Source organism: Mixophyes fleayi, chromosome 12 (genome assembly GCF_038048845.1).
Source record: "Mixophyes fleayi isolate aMixFle1 chromosome 12, aMixFle1.hap1, whole genome shotgun sequence".
In the NCBI taxonomy this organism is placed as follows: Eukaryota; Metazoa; Chordata; class Amphibia; order Anura; family Limnodynastidae; genus Mixophyes; species Mixophyes fleayi.
Genome location: NC_134413.1, coordinates 26168055 through 26189544, shown reverse-complemented (window position 1 = coordinate 26189544; position 21490 = coordinate 26168055). Strand labels below are relative to the sequence as shown.

The 21490-nt window shown below is 39.3% G+C and overlaps 1 protein-coding gene across 1 annotated transcript in view; it reads left to right on the top strand.

Annotated features, from left to right (window-relative positions):
- ITPKA (inositol-trisphosphate 3-kinase A) overlaps window positions 1–20222 on the top strand; it is a 90856-nt gene extending 70634 nt beyond the window's left edge. The window contains exons 4-7 of the mRNA XM_075192770.1: window positions 7066–7270; window positions 12620–12721; window positions 13046–13117; window positions 14698–20222. Of these exons, the coding sequence (XP_075048871.1) occupies window positions 7066–7270; window positions 12620–12721; window positions 13046–13117; window positions 14698–14898 (580 nt within the window). The 3' untranslated portion in view covers window positions 14899–20222. The remainder of the gene's footprint in view (window positions 1–7065; window positions 7271–12619; window positions 12722–13045; window positions 13118–14697) is intronic.
- The last annotated feature ends 1268 nt before the right edge of the window (window positions 20223–21490 follow it).

Below are 21490 nucleotides of genomic sequence, written 5' to 3'. Positions count from 1 at the left end.
CTTTCTTCTATTTCTTCTGTCGTTTCTTCTGTCTTACCAATCCGGCAGTGCCCGGGACCCAGCATCCTCTCTCCTGCCGCTTGCCACTGAATGTCGGGCGTGATGACATCATGCCCGACATTCAGTGAGAAGCAAGGAGGAAGGAGGATGCTGGGTCCTGGGCGCCGCCGAATTGTTACGTTTTTGTTTTTTTCTCCTCTTGGCCAAGGCACCCCTGTGACAGCGCCATGGCACCCCTGGGAACTGCGGCGCACACTTTGGGAACCTAGGGTCTATACACTCTGACAGAGAGGTGTCGCCGTGGCCAACCTTGACAGAACATGGTCATTCCAGTTTACTTTTATTTTATTGAGTAAACTCTTCACAAAAACTATCTATTTAAATGCAATGGTCCTTTAAAGGATTTCATTGATTTTAATTAGCTGTACTTATAAATCTTAGTGGTAAATTTATCTTATACATCTTAGTGGCATTTAGTGCTATGAATAAATAGGGCAGTATAAAGTGGAGATGATCAATCATGAGTTCCCCTTTACAAAGATATATTAGACCATATATATCACATCTCACTGCTGATTGCCACAAATTCCTGCTTATTGCAGGACAGTTTACTAAACAAATGATAAGCAATAAGCAACAACCAGCGTGCACCATGCATTTGGCTATAGAAACTAAAGCAAAGAAAACCTTACAATAAGCTGTAATATATGCTTTTCTGCTGCTACGGTGGATAGCAATGTAGCAAAAACAAGTTCATGCAGATATCCTCCCAATAACATTTTTAACATTATCCCCTACGCCCCATTTCATCAAACATCAGAATAAGACTTCTGCAGTCTGTGTAGGCGATAAGTACACTATAATGTAATGTTTCAATGGCTTTTTATCCAGATGATGAGTTTCATTCTTCTGCTAATAAAAGTTTAATCATTTATAACGTGTGTGTATAGAAATAGTTAATTAGTTGTTAGTTGACTGGGTGTATAGAGAGAACACACCCATAATTTCTGCAATTATTACATTTCATGTTCAAGACAAAACAAGAAAAGATAACTAATGACTTTCTCAAGTCGGTGCCTGCAATAACACATTAACTTTGATTGCTACAATACGGAAAACGTAGATCCTTTCACTGTTGACATAACTTTGATGAACTGTGATAGGGTGTGTTACCATATCAGTCTTTTTAGAATTCTTCTAAAACAAAAAACACAGCTATAATATTTTTAATGTATTTCATGTGACACTAATGTCAGCATGGGAAATCTATTGTTAATCAAAATGTGTTCATTTTATTTAGTATAGTGCTAGTAAACTTTTGTAGTTATGTACTGTAGCTATCTTAGATGTCAAGTAAAGTGTTTAAAAGGATTCCCTCACTGAGGTTACAGTCAGGGCTTTTGCCTCTTAAGCTGGGTACACACTACAGAAATTTCAACCAACTTTTTATGCCGAGCGATTTTACATGCGATTGATGGTCCGATCGCTCAGTCCATGGACTGCATACACACTAGCCTTGTTTAGGACGATGAAGGGAAGAGCAGACGTCCCTTTAGCGACTTTTTACAGCCATGTTGTCGTGAGCAATGACTGTAATTTCGTACTCACTGTTGTGGATCGGTCGGAAGTTTATACACACTACACAGCGGAAACGAGATTGGAACGAAAATATGAAACGGTACGACCAACCAAATGAGGCGACAATCGTCCATTGGGGCAGACTTTCGACCATCGTGTCACTGGACACACTGACCCGACTTTTGAACGAGCGGTCGTATGTCGGCTGATTTAGCCGATTATTGGATGAAAACTGTGTAGTGTGTACCCAGCTTTACTCGGGTAGTCAATGAGCCTAATTCATTACTAAACCCAAAACAGACATAACATTTGTCTTTCTAGAAATACGCGTCCATCTGGTATACACACGTCTGTATTCAGCAAGGATCAGATGTGAAGATATGTGTGGTGATGAATAAGGTTCTAGGTCTGCTCTATTCAACTAGACCAGGGGTAGGCAACCTTAAACACTCAATAGCCATTGGGACCCTTTTTCCGGAGAAACAAAAACCTCGGGAGCCACAAAACCCTTATTATGCAGCCCCCTCTTATAGGTTCCATTTTTATTATGCAGCCCCTTCTTGTAGGTCCCTTTTTTATAATGTAGCCCCCTCTTATAGGTCCTATTATTTTATTATGCAGTCCCCAAGACAATATTTTTTTAATTTACTATTTACTTACCTTCAATCAGGTGGTGTCCCGGTCCTGGATCTTCTCTGCTCCTCCTCGGTGCGCTCTCTGTCAACTGAATGATGCTAACGTGACCTTAGGGTCACGTCAGCATCATTCTGCCATCAGGGAGCTACGGCGGGGGAGGAGCGCTCTCTCCTCTGCTGACTCTTATTAGTTTTTTATATCTTTAAATAGTAATTAGTTTAGCAAAGGGGGTGACAGAGAGGCGCTCTGTCACCCCCTTTGCCACTGACACACAGACTCCGGAGCCGCAGCAGATGGCTGAAAGAGCTGCATGCAGCTCCGAAGCCTCGGGTTGCAGACCCCCGTACTAGACAATATGCTGCAGGATATGTCCAATACATAGGAAATGTCAAGTCACAAAAAAAACGCAAATAGAAAATAAAAGCTATTTAATTAATGTCACCTTTTAATAATATAGGGCCTGATTCATTAAGGCAAGACATTTCTTACTTAAGTCTCCTGGACAAAACCATGTTACAATGCAAGGGGTGCAAATTAGTTTTCTATTTTGCACATAAGTTAAATAATGTCTGTTTTTTCATGTAGCACACAAATACTTGATAGCTTATTTGTACACTAAAACTTAAAGTTGATATTTGTGTGCTACATGAAAAAAAGACAATATTTAACTTATGTGCAAAATAGAAAACTAATTTGCACCCCTTGCATATTAACATGGTTTTGTCCAGGAGACTTAAGTAAGAAATTTCTTGCTTAAGTTCCTTAATGAATCAGGCCCATAGCCATTACTGACAAAACATTAAAAAAAACTCAGGTTTTTTCTCCCCCATGAAATACATTTATTAGGATGTAATTAATGTCTTTTGTACTCCTGATTTCAAATACATGCTCTAGCATGCATACTCAGCCATCATCATTAGTAATTGCCACTTAGACTAGACCTGTAGCTGATACAAGTGCTACGACAGCTTGGCGCGCTCTTACTGTACATTGACCACTTGCATCCGCTCATTCTCCTTCCAGTTCTGCCCCTGAAACTGAATCTGTAGTAAGTGTCATTTACACTTGAAAATGATTTAAATGTTACTGTGTTCCGTGGCGTATGTCCGGTTCTGGGCATGCGCAGAGTAATTGTGTGCATTAAACGCAATGTATCGCCAGTTAAGCTTATAATGAATCAGGCCCTCTATGTTTAGTTAGGGCTCCCATGAATCACATTTGGAAAATGATTGCACATTTGCAATTAATAAAATAACACCAGCATATTCTGTATTGCTTTACAATTGCGAGCAAACACAGTATTAAAACAAGACCGGGTAATAACAGACTGACTCAGAAGTGTACAATCTATAGGACGGTAGGAGTTTGATACATGAGGCTAAGTAAAGCATATTGGTGCAGACACATTGTAAAGTGCTTAGTGGGGCTATATCATCCAGTCCCACAGCAACGTTGGTCAGGGGGTTTTTTGAATATAGAAAGAAAAACACATGTAGGTTTCAGGGGCAAACGCAGGATTTTTAAGGGGGGGATTCCCCCACCCCCCCAAAAAGAAAATATATTTATAGAGCTGCTGCGCATGCGGCCGCGCATGCACAGCAGCTCCATTTCGGCGATGCTGAATTGTACAGCAGCCGTGGCGCTGTCAAAGAAGCGTCCGCAGCGGTGCTATATTGTAGTACAATACAGCACCGCAGCGGACGCTTCTTTGACAGCGCCGTGGCTGCTGTACAGTACAGTGCTGCTGTGTAGGGGCAATGTTTAGGCCCATTCGTTAGCAGAGGTGAGGGGTTTCTGGAGAACCAGAAACCCCCCCCCCCCCCCTGCTTGCGCCCCTGGGTTCTGTGGGAATTGTATAGAGTGGGGTGGTAATCGGGAAGAATAGCATAGATTGGTTCACTTAAAAGGGGTTACAGCCACATATGGGGGCTTATTTAATTCCCTAAATATCCGTGCAAGGTGCCTCCAGAACAGCCGCAAGACACCTCGCACAGATATTTTTTGACAGAAGTCAAATTTTTATTGATTTTTACTCGCGCCCCATAGAGGTGCGAGGAAAAATCAGCATTACTTTTAAACGTAGCAACGGTAGAAAAGCACGTCTGTGATGTTTTTTAGGAAACTAACAGACAAAACAGTCTGCCCCATAGTGTATCTTTATATTTTATTATATTTAATCATCTTTATCTAATTGAATTAATATACTTTAATTTCAAATATCTGTAAAGTAAAATAAGCTAGCAACTCCTGACGTACCTGAATTGGGCACACTTGTTGCTTTATGAAGTAGGCAGATACTGAATAAATGGGCAGATCATCATCATCATCGTCAGCTATTTATATAGCGCCACTAATTCCGCAGCGCTGTACAGAGAACTTGCTTCAGCCCCTGCCCCATAGGAGCTTACAGTCTAAATTCCTTAACATATACACAGACAGACAGAGGGAGAATAGGGTCAATTCAATAGCAGCCAATTAACCTACCAGTATGTTTTTGGAGTATCATCTAACATTTATGCAATATTTCCCTGTCACACTGTTGGTTTGCATGGTAGTAGTGGCTGCTTTACACCATTGCTTATACATTTCATTGAGTTTGAACATAATTAATTTTGTTTTCCTAGCAGTGGCTCTTAGACAGAATAGGAACTATCTGTGCACTGCTACCAGTGAGACAGCAATTCTTGTACTGGTGTTGATGATAACAAGGATGGAAGGGTAGACCAACAAAGGAAAATGTTTATATAAATTTGTTTATCAAATAAAGAAACCCTTAAGGATTTATTACACTATAAGGCTTTATGTCCCCCAGGGTCTCACTAAGAGCAGAGCCGGATTTAGACCTCATGGGGCCCTAGGCAAGATACTGGTTTGGGGCCCACTCCCTTAAAAAGTTCATAGCACTATAGTTTTTTAGCATAACATATACCCCTTTTCAGGGGCTGGCTGGCAGACTTTAGCCCGGGGAGGCAAGCATATAGCACTGGCCCATAAGTAGCGGCCCATTTTTAAAGGGTGGTCTCACCGCCGGCCCTGGGAGGGCGCTCTGGGGACCGCTGGGCTCTAGGCAATTGCCTAGGTTGCCTAGTGGTAAATCCGGCCCTGACTAAGAGTAATGGTTGGCATTTAAAGTAATTGCAGTGAATTGGGTTAATTTAATTGTAAGCATGTAAACTGTGGTTTTGTTGGTTGTAGAGATTGTACATCATATTTTGAACTATGATGGGAGAAGACTTGCATGCAAATAAAAGAAATGTAAGCAGTTCTGGCAATGTAAGCAGTGCATCATGATAGAAAGGAACCTGGCATGTAGAGTATATACAGAGGAGATTATACAAAACAGCCACAGGAACATCTCTGTACAATAGGGAAGTTTGTTGCAGAGAAAGAGAATGGGATTCCAAGAATCTAATAATGTTAATACAATCTGTGTTAGACATTGTACACAAGCATTGAGAAACTATGGCTATTAAAAGAAGAGAAAAAAACTTGTACTTCGTCCTTGATTTTAGCAGTGTTCAAAGTGTTTTCTCAAAGCTTCTCTGCAGCAAAGTGTGCTATGTACTTATGCCCAATTCACTCAAGGGTTAGTGCATGTGAGCACTGCAGGCAACATTAAAATTGATGCAAAGCAAAGAGAAGCAAACATTGTCAGAAATTGTGTATGCGTGTAGCGGTCCTTTCACCTACATCATGATTTAGACTATGGACTAGATTTACTAAGCGGCGGGTTTGAAAAAGTGGGGATGTTGCCTATAGCAACCAATCAGATTCTAGCTATCATTTTGTAGAAGGTACTAAATAAATGAAATCTAGAATCTGATTGGTTGCTATAGGCAACATCCCCACTTTTTCAAACCCGTCGCTTAGTAAATCTAGCCCTATGTGTGTTAAAGGGAATTTAGTAGGCTTAAAAACTGGCATTCAACACACATTGTTAAATGTCTATGTATACGATTTCTAAGACCTATGTAAAGAAATATTGGGTGTATTCTGGGAGCTGAACTTTCCCTGTACGAATGCTCCTCCCAAAATATTTCATATCTTCTCTTGATATCTGAAGTGGGTTTATTAACCAGTAAAGTGATCAATTATGATTCCATAGTGATATGGTGAAATCTGCAAAAAAGTTGCATCTTCAAAACCCGATTTTAGTATAATTGCCTTTTAAAATATATAATTCCCTATAAGAAAGAGCTTCTAGCTGCATTCAGAAATATATACATAAGTATTTCCATAACCTACTTGAGCTCACCAACAGGTCCTATCCATTCAAATGCATTGGAAGATCATTTTTCTGTTATGGGCAGTACGGTGTCTTAGTGGTTAGCACTTCTGCCTCACAGCACTGGGGGCAAGAGTTCAATTCCCGACCATGGCCTTATGTGTGTGGAGTTTGTATGTTCTCCCCGTGTTTGCGTGGGTTTCCTCCGGGTGCTCCGGTTTACTCCAAAAACATACTAGTATGTTAATTGGCTGTTATTAATTTGGCCTAGGTCTGTGTAAGTTAGGGAATTTAGCTTCAAAGGGGCAGGGACTGATGTGAGCTCGCTGTGGAGTAGGTGGTGCTATATAAATAGATGATGATGTTATCTTGCTTCTTCAGCAAATATTGGTTTATTTTATTGACCATTGCTCATTTCCTATAGAACTACACTATTGGGGTTATATATAGTCTTTCATTTCTTGACAGCGATTAATACCTCATACTATAGTTATTTTACCATCCAATGTTAAAGAGAGCTCATAGTAAGGACACATTTGTTACATTTAGTTTTTCCAAAGCTGCAGTCAGTGTGTATATTTGATTTTCCTGTTGCTTATTGATTTTATATCTCCTTGCACCTGCAGGACATATCTGGAAGAAGAATTGACAAAAGCCCGTGGAAAGCCAAAGTTAAGGAAGGACATGTATAAGAAAATGATTGAGGTGGATCCTCATGCCCCCACCGAGGAGGAAAGTGCTCAGCAAGCAGTAACCAAACCTCGATACATGCAATGGAGAGAGACTATTAGCTCAACGTCGACTTTAGGCTTTAGGATTGAGGGGATAAAGGTCAGCATGTGTTCAAGTTTGTTATGACTGACTGGTGATATTGGAATATATGTCTCCTTTATTAAATGGTAGAGAACAGCGGTTCCCAAACTGTGCACCCTGGGGTGCAGCTGCGAACTCACACGGGTACCGTTGCCAGGGACGGTTGTCAGCGGGATAAGCAAGGCAGGGGGGCAGTGCTAAGCATATTTTTTAGGAAATGTTTTATAGCTTTTTAAATATGTTTTTCCCTGAAGACTCCTATGTTTTTATGGTGCTTTATGAAGAACTTGTCACTTCACTTCTTTAAGTGAGGTGCCTGGGAATTAGATACATTTTAACACATCTTTATGTATTGAATTAAGTAAGTGTTGGTTAATGTAAGTATCAATAAATGTTGGTTAATGTAAGTATTGATAAATGCTGGTAAATGTAGGTATCGATAGGCGCTGGTTAATGTAAGTATCGATAGGTGCTGGTTAATGTATCGATAGGCGCTGGTTAATGTATCGTTAGGCGCTGGTTAATGTATCGATAGGTGCTGGTTAATTTAGTTGACCAGTGACTGTTGCAGACAGAGGAAAGCCATAACTAGGGGATATACTTTGGACATATACAGCAATACTAAGGCTACACTATGGGGGAGTGTCACTCTGCGCTGTTCTCGCTGTTTGTATGGTGTTGTTTCTTTTAAGCACAATTTTACTTCTCGTATAGGAGCTACATAGGATTTGACTTCAACTTATAATAATTATTTACTGTGATTGCTTCAGGACGGATCTATTTTGTTGCATAATAAATGGAAAGATTTTTGAATACTGGAAAGAAGTGTGGTAATGAAGAGAAGAAAAACGAACCAAAGATCAGTGGAAAAGTTGGGAAGAAAAATAAACATTGCAGATACGACGATACTAGACTTCGATTATAGGTCTGTAGATGTCAACCATGAAAAGCGTCCACAGTGTGTATTATTGCATGAAAATATTATCTCCAGAATGCATGATTCCAAGCAAACTAAAATGCCATTTAGAGACCAATCACCCTGACATGGCTAATAAACCATGTGACTACTTCACCAGAAAGTTTAAAAATTGAAAGACCAAAAAGGTACCCTTTTTAAACAGGCATCCATACCAAGCAATGCTTTGCTAGCAACTTACAAGGTGGCTTATGGAGAGTTGTGAAATGTACAAAGCCCCACACCAACGCAGAAGAACTGATATTACCGGTTGCAGTGGATATGGTCGACATCGTGGTTGGGGAATCAGTGGGAAAACTGCTTCCAAAAGTACCTTTATCCAACAATACCATCAGTCACAGAATGAAACATATGGATGAAGATCTGAATGACCAGTTAGTTGAAAAAATTAAAAGGAAGAAATTCAGCTACAACTAGATAAGGAAACAGACAGTAGCAAGGATGCTCATTTGATTTGCTACACTCTTTGTAGACGGTGACAATATTGTGCACCACAGGTATAAAGCAGGGGCGGATCTAGAAAATGTTTGTACCCCGGACGATTTAGGGGGGGGGGGGGGGGGGGGGGGATTTAGGCCCCGCCCCCTTTCTGACTTCTGAGGCTGCCGGTGGCTGCACGCTATGTGCAGGTCCGCTCGGCAGTGACAGGCAGAGGACAATGTACTGCCCGGCTGCTCGGATTGTGTTCTAAACACAATCACAGCAGCGGGGCAGCAAGCCCCTACTAGGTGGGGGGGGGGGGGGGGGCGATCCGCCACTGGTATAAAGGCACAAGACTTGTTATAGATCATTGATACTTTTATAAGAGAAAACACCTTAGACTGGACAATGTGCTTTGATGTCTGGACTGATGGTGGTCACTCTATGTTTGGCTGTTATGGAGGATTGCAGGCACTCATAAGAAGTAAAGCTCCCGATACATTATCCACAGGGAAGCCCTTGCATCAAAGTAAGTCCTCTACTGAATGCAGTCATGGAAAGTGTGTTGAAAGTGGTGAACTTCAAAAACCTCCAACACATAAGGCAAGGTTTTCTTACAAGAAAAATGTGTGAGGTTATGGGCTCTGAGCACACATCTGTGTTGTACTATTGTAGCTCACGATGGCTCTTCTGTGGCAATTACTTTCTTGTGTCTTTGAATTACGGCAGGAACTCTACTTTTATCTTGTAGAAGAAGTACAGGAGTGTTCCAATAATTACTTGGATACCGGGTTTTTTTTTTGTCCAAGTTCACATGCCAGTGTGATCTGCTTGACAGATTGAATGCGTTGAATCTCTCACTGCCGGGAAGCAACACCCACATTCTTAAAATCTCAGAGAAGGTATCAGCTTTTAGGGAAAAAACTGCTTTTATGGAAATGAGAATTAAACGAAGATGGTTACAATGACGGTTTCCCCTTGTTGCATCAGTTTGTTACATCCAATGATGTTTATTTGACACATGAACTTCAATCGGTTTTTGAGCAGCACCTAACAACGCTCAGTGACTTCTTTCAAAAATATTTTCCAGAGGATATGGAGAAATTTGTATGGATCCAAGACCCATTCAGTACTAAGGCACCATCTTCTATAGAAGAAGAACAACTCATTAAGCTCTCCTGTGACAAGACTTTAAAAGTAAACTTTAGCAGCATGGGACTTGAACCATTTTGGATATCCATTAGAGACGAATATCCGATGCGAAGTGCTAAAGCACAGCAAATCCTCGTTCTATTTGCAACAACATATCTGTGTGAAGCTGGGTTTTTTAACTGTTGCTGTAATAAAAAGAAAGTACCATTCAAAAATCAGAGGAGGGAGGCAGTGTTCAATCTGATCCCAAGGCGCACACATTCCATTATTAAATACGTTTGGTAGTTTTGGTAGTTTTATAACATTCTTTAATAACACTCCTGCCCGCTCCCTGCGCTCGGCCAATGACCTCCGCCTCTCCTCCACTCTTATCACCTCTTCCCACTCCAGAATCCAAGACTTTTCCTGTGCAGCACCCCTTCTCTGGAACGACCTCCCTCGCTCCATCCGTCTCTCTCCTACTCTGTTCTCCTTCAAAAGTGCACTCAAAACTCACCTCTTCCTCAAAGTCTACCAACCATCTACTTAACCCCCATCTTCTTCCTTTAGCTCGTCCTCCCTTCTCTCCTCTTGCCTCAACTGGCTCCTCTTGTGCCTGGTCTGTTTACCCTCCCTTAGGATGTAAGCTCGTATGAGCAGGGCCCCCTCCCCTCCTGTCTCCATACCTGTTCTTCCGCTCCGTCTTTACTGCATATGACTCCCCGGAGTTTCTGAAGTATTGGTACTTTTTGTTCATTGTTCTGTATGGTTTCACCCTGTATAGTCTACTGTTAGTACTGTGTGCGGCGCTGCGGATACCTTGTGGCGCCTAACAAATAAATGATAATAATAATAATAACCAGGCACATTTTTTGTACATATTGTTGTTTTATTTTGCTTGATCTTATTCCTGTTAATGAGTGCTCTTTGAAAGAAATATAATTGAAAAAAATATATATATAGTCTTTTCCCTTGGATTTATGTGTATTATTTTTGCAAACAACTTAACAAGTGTTTCTGTCCTGACCTAAATAATTATTACGTTATTTTGACCCAACAACCTAAAAACGGGACTACTCTGTAATTATTTTGGCTTAGGAGTGCCTTGAAAAAATTATGGAGACTCTAAGGGTGCCTCGAATTGAGAAAGTTTGGGAACCACTTGTATAGAATATCCACCTTTAAATAATGTCATGTATAATTTCACATACTCACTGAAGACCCTCGGCGCTGAGTACCTCTATCTCTCCTGGCTGTCAGCACATAATATTAGAGGAATGCCTCATCAAGTTACACTAGTCTCATTCTCACACAATGTCCCAATTCATTGTGGAGTATGTGGTTTAATGGAGCCGTGTTATTCCACAGTGCATTGGGGTATTGTGTGGGAGAAGAGGTTGATGGTAACACAGGATGTGTTGGGATCCAGGATCGGTTAAGTTAGAGGCATACAGCTCTGAATTGTCAAGGGAACATTTCAATTGGCAAAGGTGTTTTGTTTATATGGAAACAGAATCTCAGGGCATTGTTACCTGGAGAATTTTAACAATGGGTCTTTTCACAACAAATCTGCCTTGTGTGAGGACTGTTCTGCTTGATAGGACAAATAGCACTATTTAGCCAATAGTGAACATCATACGTCCACCTTGAGAATCTATCGACATTGTTCAAAATTCCAAAAAGCAGAAACCTAACGGATGTGTTTTCAGAAACACATGTGTATGTATGTGTTTGTGCATAAAATGCCTAACTTTAAAGGACAACCAAACCCAAAAGTGAAAGTTTCTTATGTGTTCATATTTACCCTAACATACTTTGTTAATCCAATTCAAGCTTGCTGTGATATCACCTGATAACATCAAAGCAAAACTCTGAGGACAGATGTCCCACATAACTGGGGACAGCACTGTGGCTTAGTGGTTAGCACTTCTGCCTCACACCACTGGGGTCATGAGCTTGGTTCCAGACCATGGCCTTATCTGTGTGGAGTTTGTATGCTCTCCCAATGCTTGCGTGGGTTTCTTCAGGGTGCTCTGGTTTCCTCCCACACTCCAAAAACATACTGATAGGTTAATTGGCTGCTATCAAATTGACCCTAGTGTGTGTATGTTGGGGAATTTAAAATTGTAAGCTCCAATGAGGCAGGGACTGATGTGAGTTCTCTGTACAGCGCTGCGGAATTAGTGGCACTATCACTATGTAAACATCTGCTGCTGATGATGATGATAACCTCCTACAGAACAGTTCTCAGTGCTGAGAACGCTGTGTCTGTCTTATGAAATATACAATATATACTGTTGGAAGTTAATGGGAAGTAAATAGTTTAGAAACATATTCACATGAAGCAATTCAAACTGAAGGATAATTTAGCAATAAGGCAGAGAATGGCAGGATAGTTTAACAAGAAAACTTAGTAATGGTGACTATAATAATCAGATCATGCAGCACATACTCAGAGAGCCTGATGTTACCCACAGTTATCAGTTATCAATACATCATTTCCATAGATCCATTCTTAAGATTTAATTTTGCACCTATAAAATAAAAGACTAAAAAAAAACCTTTAAAACTAAACAAAACTTTTCATTGTATTTTATAATTATAACGTTCATTCACCTCATTTGCTTTATACACATAAATTTTTATTTTACTTGTTTTTATTATGTATATTATTCTTACATTGTTACTGAACTTCTTGATGGTCTAGTCCATGATATATACTTAGCTGCCATCCAATTACATCTTGGAAACATATTCTGTTACTAGTATAAAGTTTGGATTGGTAGTAAAATGAAATAATATATCATAATAATTATGAAACTTTTCTTGTATTTCTCCAGAAAGGTGACGGAACATGCAACACGAACTTCAAAACAACAAAAACACGAGACCAAATTCACAAATCTTTCTTTGAATTCATTGATGGCAACAAAGTTATTTTGGTACGTGGACAAATATAATAATTGGGACGTTCAAATATTTCAGAGAATGACTTAAGATTGGTGTAAGCAGGTACAATATTGCTTGGGTTCCATATGTGATTAATACCACAAAGGCCAAAAAGGACTAAAACTCCCAAGAAAATAAACACAATTTTTATGTTGAAGTTGGGAACTGGACAGATTTGGTAGTCAGTGCAGAGACATATTCATAAATATTTATTATGGTTAAAAAGGGAAAGTTTAGATGTGTCTCCCATGGAGTGGTTTCGTTGAATTCTGAAACTTTCTACATTGAATTTATTGTAACCTTTTATTTTGTTGCAGAATAAATATCTCGGCAGACTGCAGGAGATCAGGACTGTTGTGGAGTCTTCAGAGTTCTTCAAGCATCATGAGGTGAGAGGGCAATTTGCAATTTACAACACTTCCATTTGCAGCAGCTTCCACTTGCATTAGGCTGCAGAACAGTCAGGGCCATCTTAACAACATTATGGGCCCCCGGGCAAAGCAGTGCACCGGGGCCCCTACATATATAGAATATATATAGATATAGATGTATAGAGATACAGATATAGATATAGATATATAGAGATAGAGATAGATAGATGTACTTGCTCAGTGACCCTTGAAGGTTTTTTTTGCAAGTTTTTTTTTTTTGCAGGATTATTTATTCTAATTAAGAGGCCTGCATATGGGGCCCCCTTGCCCGTGGGGCCCCCGGGCACCTGCCCATCGTGCCCAATAGAAAAGATGGCCCTGAGAATAGTGATGGACAACCTGATACAAATCAAGGGCAATAAGTGCAGCCGACAACAGTGGATAACATGGCCTGCCTAACTAATTGCCTACACATGTTTTACTTTGCTTTAATAAAGTAATCAGGAATCATGCAGCTCTTTTCCACAGAGGAAGGCAGGAGACCATGGGGTGCAGACAGCATATCTCTCCTCCACTCATCTCAGTTATGCTGTTGGCTCTGCCTGACTTCCCTGCATTGTCACATGATGTGACAGAGAGGACCTGCTCCTGGCAAAGAATGAGATTGTGTTCAGTCTTATTCTCTATTGTATTACTCACCAAGCTTCCAGCTCTTAATTCAGTATTTAGTGGGACATTAAGCAGATAATAAGGGCTGGTCTTTCCAGGGCATAAAGAGGAGAAATGGTCAGAAGTGTCATAAAACAGGAAGGAGCTTTGGGACACCGATAAAGGCTTAGAGGTCCATCTGTCTTCCAGCATCCGTGTGCATTAATGAAAGTTTGACCTTATGGTACAGAGAGAGAGTTCCGTTCAAGCATCTTAGAAAAAATAACTGGGCTCAGCTCACCATACAATACTGATCTACTATAGGCCAGAAAAACAAGGACAGTGCATACTTCAGACTGAACCACCACACTCTGGGGGCTAAACTTATCAATCTGAAGGTTTGAAAAAGTGGAGATGTTGCCGATAGCAACCAATCAGATTCAAGTTATTATTTATTTAGTACATTATACAAAATGACAACTAGAATCTGATTGGTTGCTATGGGCAACATCTCCACTTTTTCAAACCCGCAGCTTGATAAACCTACCCCCAGGACAAGCTGCAAGTGCTCTCTGGCGAGATTGTTGTAAGGATCCAACTTACCCACAAGGAGGTCCTAACATTTTCACTTACTTCAGGTACTTCTTATCTGCTTGTATGCTACAGTGAGTATGAGTGTTGAGCATCTTTAGAGCAGGGATGATGAGACTGTTTGGCCTACCTCTATAACCCATTCTGGGACTTCTCTCTTCTATGGACTGTGTCTGGTGAGAGTCGTGTGGAGGGAACTGAAATGTATCTGACTCAAACAACTTTTCAATATAATTGACAACTGTTTTGTTTATTGTAACATTTTTTCCACAGGCCAAGCTGTTTCAATACTTATGCATGTTTGGGTATTTACAAAAGCTCTGTTTAGATTGCTTTAAAATAGCCTTTGCTCTCTTCAGGTGATCGGAAGCTCATTGCTGTTCGTACATGACAAGAAAGGCAAGTGCAACATATGGCTTATTGATTTTGGAAAAACAACATGCCTACCCGAGGGGCAGACACTGGACCACCGTATTCCCTGGCAAGAGGGGAACCGGGAAGACGGTTATCTTTATGGATTTGATAATCTAATTGATATCTTATCTAGCACCATATCCTGATAAGGATAAATCAGCTTTTCACATGACCACTACATTAGGATTATTCATATGAAATTTACTTGTTGCCGGCTACGGTTTGGGATGGATTTTATCTACTGGTGATGGAACTGAAGATGCTTTTTAACTTAGGAATCACAATGCTTACAATGTATAGCCTCTTATACAGCCATATGGTACTGTGGATTCATGAACTAATCTCCAACTCAGTGGATTCTGGATACACTCTACAATAGTCCTCCATGACCTGTGCTAAACCCAAAAGTTTCTGCAATGAAGGTTTCTTGCCTTCTATTTTAAACACCAGGATCAGTTCTCATATTGTCCTCGCTGTACAACATTGAGATTTCAGTGAACTCATAGTGAATTTATAATTTTAAGGAAATGTAACAGCACAGTTTGTGCAGCTAATATAAGCTTATTACTACAGAAAATGTTAAGTGATTTTACTAGCAGTGATCTAACAACATGAGTTTACATCATGGATTGTGGTTAAAGGCATGGGATGTAGCCCTGATTAGATAATACAGTTCAACTTGTCCATTAGTTACTTTTTCGGTTAGGTACAGGCTCAGTCTATTATTTTTTGGACTGTTGCTTTTAAAAGAAAACAAGCTTACTGAACAATAGCTTAACATTTTTCAAATGTTGTTACTATGTTGTAATATTCGTTTGCAGTCTACTGTTTTGACTGTTGACAAGTTTTAATAATTTGGTCACTGATTAAAAGGCCTTGATGGGAAGCTATGCAGACAGTACTACCTGAAGGCTACAGGACATTATCCAAGATCACTTTTGATGTTTAATATGTTTTGAACGCTATGTCTTCTCCATCTACTAGTTCACAACTGCTTTTTTTTTTTACTGGACTGAATTTGAGAAAGAACCTAATATGCATCAGTGACCACAGATGTCTAAGCAGGGGCTGGCTAGGCTGGGGGGCATCCTACCCCCGGGCCGATCACATAATGGGCTACTTTGAGCTGAGTCACTGGGCCACCTGCATTTTATTTTCCTTTAAAATGTTCCTAAAAGGCTGCTGAGTCGAGTGTTGCCCCCAGGGCAAAAATTTGCCAGCCAGCCCCTATGTCATGCCAGATTTTTGTATTTATGTGCATTATACTTTCTATGCTGCATGCATAGGAGAATGGACTGTTTGTTATTAGTTTGACAATGAAAGGTTCAGTGTCCCACTGTATTCTGAGGTATGCAACAAGGGTTAATCCAAAGATGATGCCACGTATTCAGCACTTATATAAATCATTGACATAATGTGTTAAAATAATGCATTGTGAATAAGCTCTCAGACATTTCTTTTTTTTTAATTTTAATTTTCAATTGTTTTTATTGTATTTTCAATTAAATCCTGTAAGGTGTATGAACAGAAATCCTGGCAGTTGTATAAAAAAAACCAGACTTTATGTTTATTAGGGAATTTAGGCAATCCTAACTGCAAGAAAATGTCCTGGGGATTTTGACACCTTTTGAAAAGGTTATAATGCAACAATGTTATTTGCAGGCCTGTATTTGCCTTTTCTTTCATATATACAGTATATTGCATATAAATATATTCTGCTAAAGAGAGACAGCACAATCTTTTCATGTCTACATCCTATACCAAATATCCTCAACAGGCCACTAAAAATTCTTATATGTATTTTTGATAGCAGTTATACATTTCCTTATAACCTGGTTTCTATGCAATATGCTCTACCTAACATTGCCCTAAAATGAATAAATTATGATTTATAACTGTATAAACAGTTCTGTTTTTTACATATCATTATTAATTAGCAGCTGTGTAATAATATACATTAGCAGATCCCCTAATGTATATTATGTGGATATTTTAAGTCACGAGTTCTGTGCTCTGCATAAAACACCAGTGGGCACACGTCTTTTTTTATTCAAATGGACTTCAAATACGCTTGTGATTTATAATATGTGGTTATGGCATTATGCACATATAAACAAGACTGTGGGTCTGATGGTCCTTAAATAAAACTACCTGACTGCCCAGTGCCAGCTTTTTTTTATCCATTTACTCACTTTTAGTTTATTTGACGACAGTCCCTGTAGCTCACAGCATAGGAGGAAAGACAGTCCGTCCACCCTATTCATTAAGTGTAAAATTTAATCGATCTGGGCTGATTAAATCATCCAGCACTGAGTGCTGCTGCGGCGTCCATCGCGTAGGCAGCGCAGTCCGGCTCCTGACTGCAGGTAACAAAAAACACCTTTATTATCAAATAATGAATTCAACCCAGGTAACAGCAATAGTCAATTAAGTGGGAACTTCAGTTATGGGGTATTTTGTAAAGGGTGCCAGAGGTCATTTTGGAGGGTCTAAATATTATTAATTGTATTCTATGCACTCCCAGCGCTGCATGTATCCAGGATCTATTTGAATGAGCACATGTACATCTATGACTGTATAAATCATTGTGATTGATCCATTTAAACAAATAATCAAACCAACTGTCACCTTGGGTAATGTATATCAACTTTGCTACTCAGCAAGTTCTAACAGGGCAGGATTTCCAGATAGCCCTGCCGGTAAGCTTTAATAACTTTGTTTATTGTTAGCCAAAGCTGTGTTCAGGGAGAACTGTTGAGAAATAGGTGAATTTTAGAGCTCAGACCTGCTGACCTTACTGCCTCAGTTTCAGGATCCTTTTACTGAAGACTGCTCACCAAAGTCTGCTCTCATTTTGAATTTTAAACCTAAACCACAAAGGTTATTTTTAGTTTCTGTAATTAAATCTCATTTAGACTAATTGTTTAGAAAACACTGCAATACTTTGCTCAAATAATCGCTTAATGTTAATCTATCTGCTATCTAATTACAGAGGTCAAAATAGCATTTTCTGCATTTAATCGCCTAAAAAAATGGATGTATGCATTATAATCAATGGATAAGATTAATCGCACAATGTGGTTAAATTGTGATATTGCGTGAACAAAGGCAATAGTTGTGCCACACACCGATTAGAAGTCTGCTGTTTAGGCTAACCCCATTGGAGACAAACTGCTGCAAAATGAGCAATAGTAAACAATCATCTGCACTCGAACAATTGAAAATCATTTGTGTAGTTTATCCTTAGGGATCTATGTTTGAAACATAATATGGAACATACTTACCAATTTTAGAAAGTTGGTTTCCGGGAGCCTGCCAGGGGAGGTGGGCGTGATGGGGGACGGGGCTCCAAAATGCGCGTCATTTTGGAGCCGCCCCCATGACGTAATGACGCAAACTAGGAAGTGGGCAGGTCCGGGAGATTGCCACACTCTCCCGGGAGTCCGTGAGACTCTCGCAAAATGCGGGAGTCTCCCGAACATACCGGGAGAGTTGGCAAGTATGCTATGGAACACAATACGTAATCCATTTTCCTGCTGTAAAATCCAAGCAACATTTTTTAGTTATTTTTATCCTAAAGCAGACTAACCAAAGTCAACACACTATGCTGAGTAATGTTAGAATCCTAAACAGAAGTTAAATAAACTCTGCTTATACAGTATAGTAAAGGAACAAGATTATGCTGAAATGAGCCATAAAATAAATAGCTCACAATTACTTTCCGGTCAGCCTCTACTTTCTGGATGTTGCACTTAATAGGACCAGGAACACAGTCACCTGCACCCACCATAGTACGCATTGTACTGCATTTTGTAGGTATCCAAGTTTTATTTGGATATTATATGTAAGCACTCATTTATCTCCATTACCACCCAAAACAGGAGTGGAGTGATTTATGGGCTTTTTTTTGCATCAAGTTATCTATCACCGCTAAAAGGATGAGTTACACATCATTACAGAATATTACTTATTTAGATTATCGTGTTCCACCCAATAAGACGGGTTTCCAAATATCTGCTGTGATCCCGTGCTGCTCCCCTCGAAGAGCAAGGAGACATTCACTGGAACCCATCATTGACGTGGAATGCTGGGGCACTGGTGTGAGATATACTGTCATAATGTATAACTCATGGAATTCCACACAACCATTATCAGTTTTGTGTGAAAATAGTGTTCCCAGGAACAGTTTATTTAAAACCATTCCCAACTGAACACACTATGATAAAAACACAGTCAAACTCCAGGAAAGTGGGTAATATTAGCACCTCTATAAATATATCCATGTAAAAATATCTATTTTGTTTTTTTAGTTCCCTTTAACATGAACATTCTAATGAAGCAATCCATTGCATGGGTACAATTAATGTAAAAATGGACTTTCCTCACTGGAAATCTGGGAGGGATTTCAGATAGTTGTAGTAGTACTTTATAGTCTAAGAATACAGGTTTTGTACAGATTTACAATGATTTTAGTCTAACATGGATCCACATTTTAGTGTGCAGGTCCCTTTTCATTTGTTCTATAAACAGCACTATTTACACAATTTCTGATAGCTATATGTGTGAGTTGGAATATAAATCTTTTAATATTGACAACCTATGAGGGTTGTAGAGTGCATATGACTGTGTTTCATTAGTTTGCTGCTTGCGTTTAGTACAGCTATACAGGTGCTGTCGGTCATCTTGGCCACAGTGTCTCACGCATGCCTCCCACATTGCTTGAGGCCTTTGACATGTTATGGCAAGACGTTATTTTTAAATATCAGAACTACAAATCTATATCCCAACCAGAGGCAGGCTTAGCTGTGGGGCATCTGCTCCCCGGTCCAGTCCCATAGTGGGCTACTTTGGTCTGGGTCAACAGGTCACCTTCATTTTTTTTTTCTTTCAAATGTTCCTAATAGGCTGCTGATTCGAGTCTTGCCCCTTGAGCTAAAATTTGCCAGCCTTTACCTGATGGCAACCTGTGAAAAGTTCGAAAGACACTGTAATAACAAATAACCTGTAAAATATAATATATTAAATTAGCTATTTTTTCATTGAAGGCATAATTAACGGTTTTCACGAAAACATTTGTTTGGAAACATTGACACTTGAGAGACACTCAACAAGACACTCAACAAATGATGCAATATTTAATAAATGTTAGCAATGTAAAAACCCATTTATTTTAATAAGTTGATGACGTTGCAGATAAAACAAATCTATACTAAAAGGTATTGCACCATATGTACACATGACATACATGGATTTCTTTGATCCTTAATACATTTATTACTACACATATAATCTTCAGTAATTAATTTGTATATGGGTTCTAAACACTAAACTGCAATGACTCTACTACTTGTAATAATTCCAATAATATATACTGTATATTGTTCCCAAAACATTTGTTTAAATGTATTACAATTACATGTATAAATGTCTTGCTAATATGTTTTAGAATAAATTGTTTTCAAATTCTTAATATGTGTGTCTTTTTTACACAGACCACCTAATTGTCCTGCATTGTATAACACAGTTATCCTTACACAAAACCAAAAGATGTAGGGCCTGATTCATTAAGGAAAGTAAGGCAAAAAAAGAAGTACGTTTTCTCCTGGACAAACCATGTTACAATACAAGGGGTGCGAATTATACTTCGTTCACATTCCGGTTTTTGAACCCAGGATATTGACATGTCACAGAGCATCCCAGCTTATCAGACCCCGTTCCGTTAACCGTGGAATATCCAGCAGGGATGAAATTTTACAAACCGTCTTATTGCAAAGGTGGCGTCCTATCACAGTACCACGCTTGAAGTCACTGAGCTCTTTATTTGTATCACAAATGTTTGCAAATGGGACTGAATGGCTGGGTGCTTGATTGAAATACCTCAATTCAATAATTAACAGGTATGGCCAAATACTTTTGTTCATACAGTGTGTGTAGTGCGATCATATCTGTCAATTACCCAAACATTAGTATTTGGGATGTTAACAAAACAAAAATGTGGAAAAGGGGTGGAGCACAACTTCTAAGATAGCGGTCAGATTAAACCCCCTTCCAAAGAATATTCAAGATATAATTATTCCTCTCCTTTTTAAAATTCCAAATTAAAACTGGTATTATACTGAGAGTGGTGTTATGAAGTGGTGAACATATATAAAAATGAATAAATTTAAATATACTTTTGTATGGAAAATGTATCTAGTGGTTAATTTGGATGGCGTTATACAGAATTGTAGTGTAAACAAAAAACACTGTATTAACTAATTCATATTAGCCCTGCTTATGTATGCCAATTGTTATTTACATTTTAGCTGATTCATTACTTTTCTTTAAAAAAATGTGATGATTGTTTATCACTTTATTTCTGTTAACATTCTATAACATGAAACCACATCTTTTCAATTCTGGTAGAGAATGTGCATAGTTTTATCTAGGTTATCTATGGAATTGCTACATTTATGGCCACAATTAGGAGACACAACAGAGCAGAGGGAACTTATTTCTGTTTCTGAGAACGGGATATGGAAAATAAGATTTACAGGAAAGGAACAGAAAGAAATTAAGCGGTAAACTCTTTCACTTTCAAAGCAGTTGCTCTGTATACATGATGTAAAAGAGACACCCATGACTTTGGGTCTTGAACAGATAAAAGGTTCTGTAGTGAAATACAGAGACACTTATACTCTCACCTCCCTCTGCAGCAGTAAGAGAGCAAGTCTCCCTGACACCTCAATCATTCAGCAC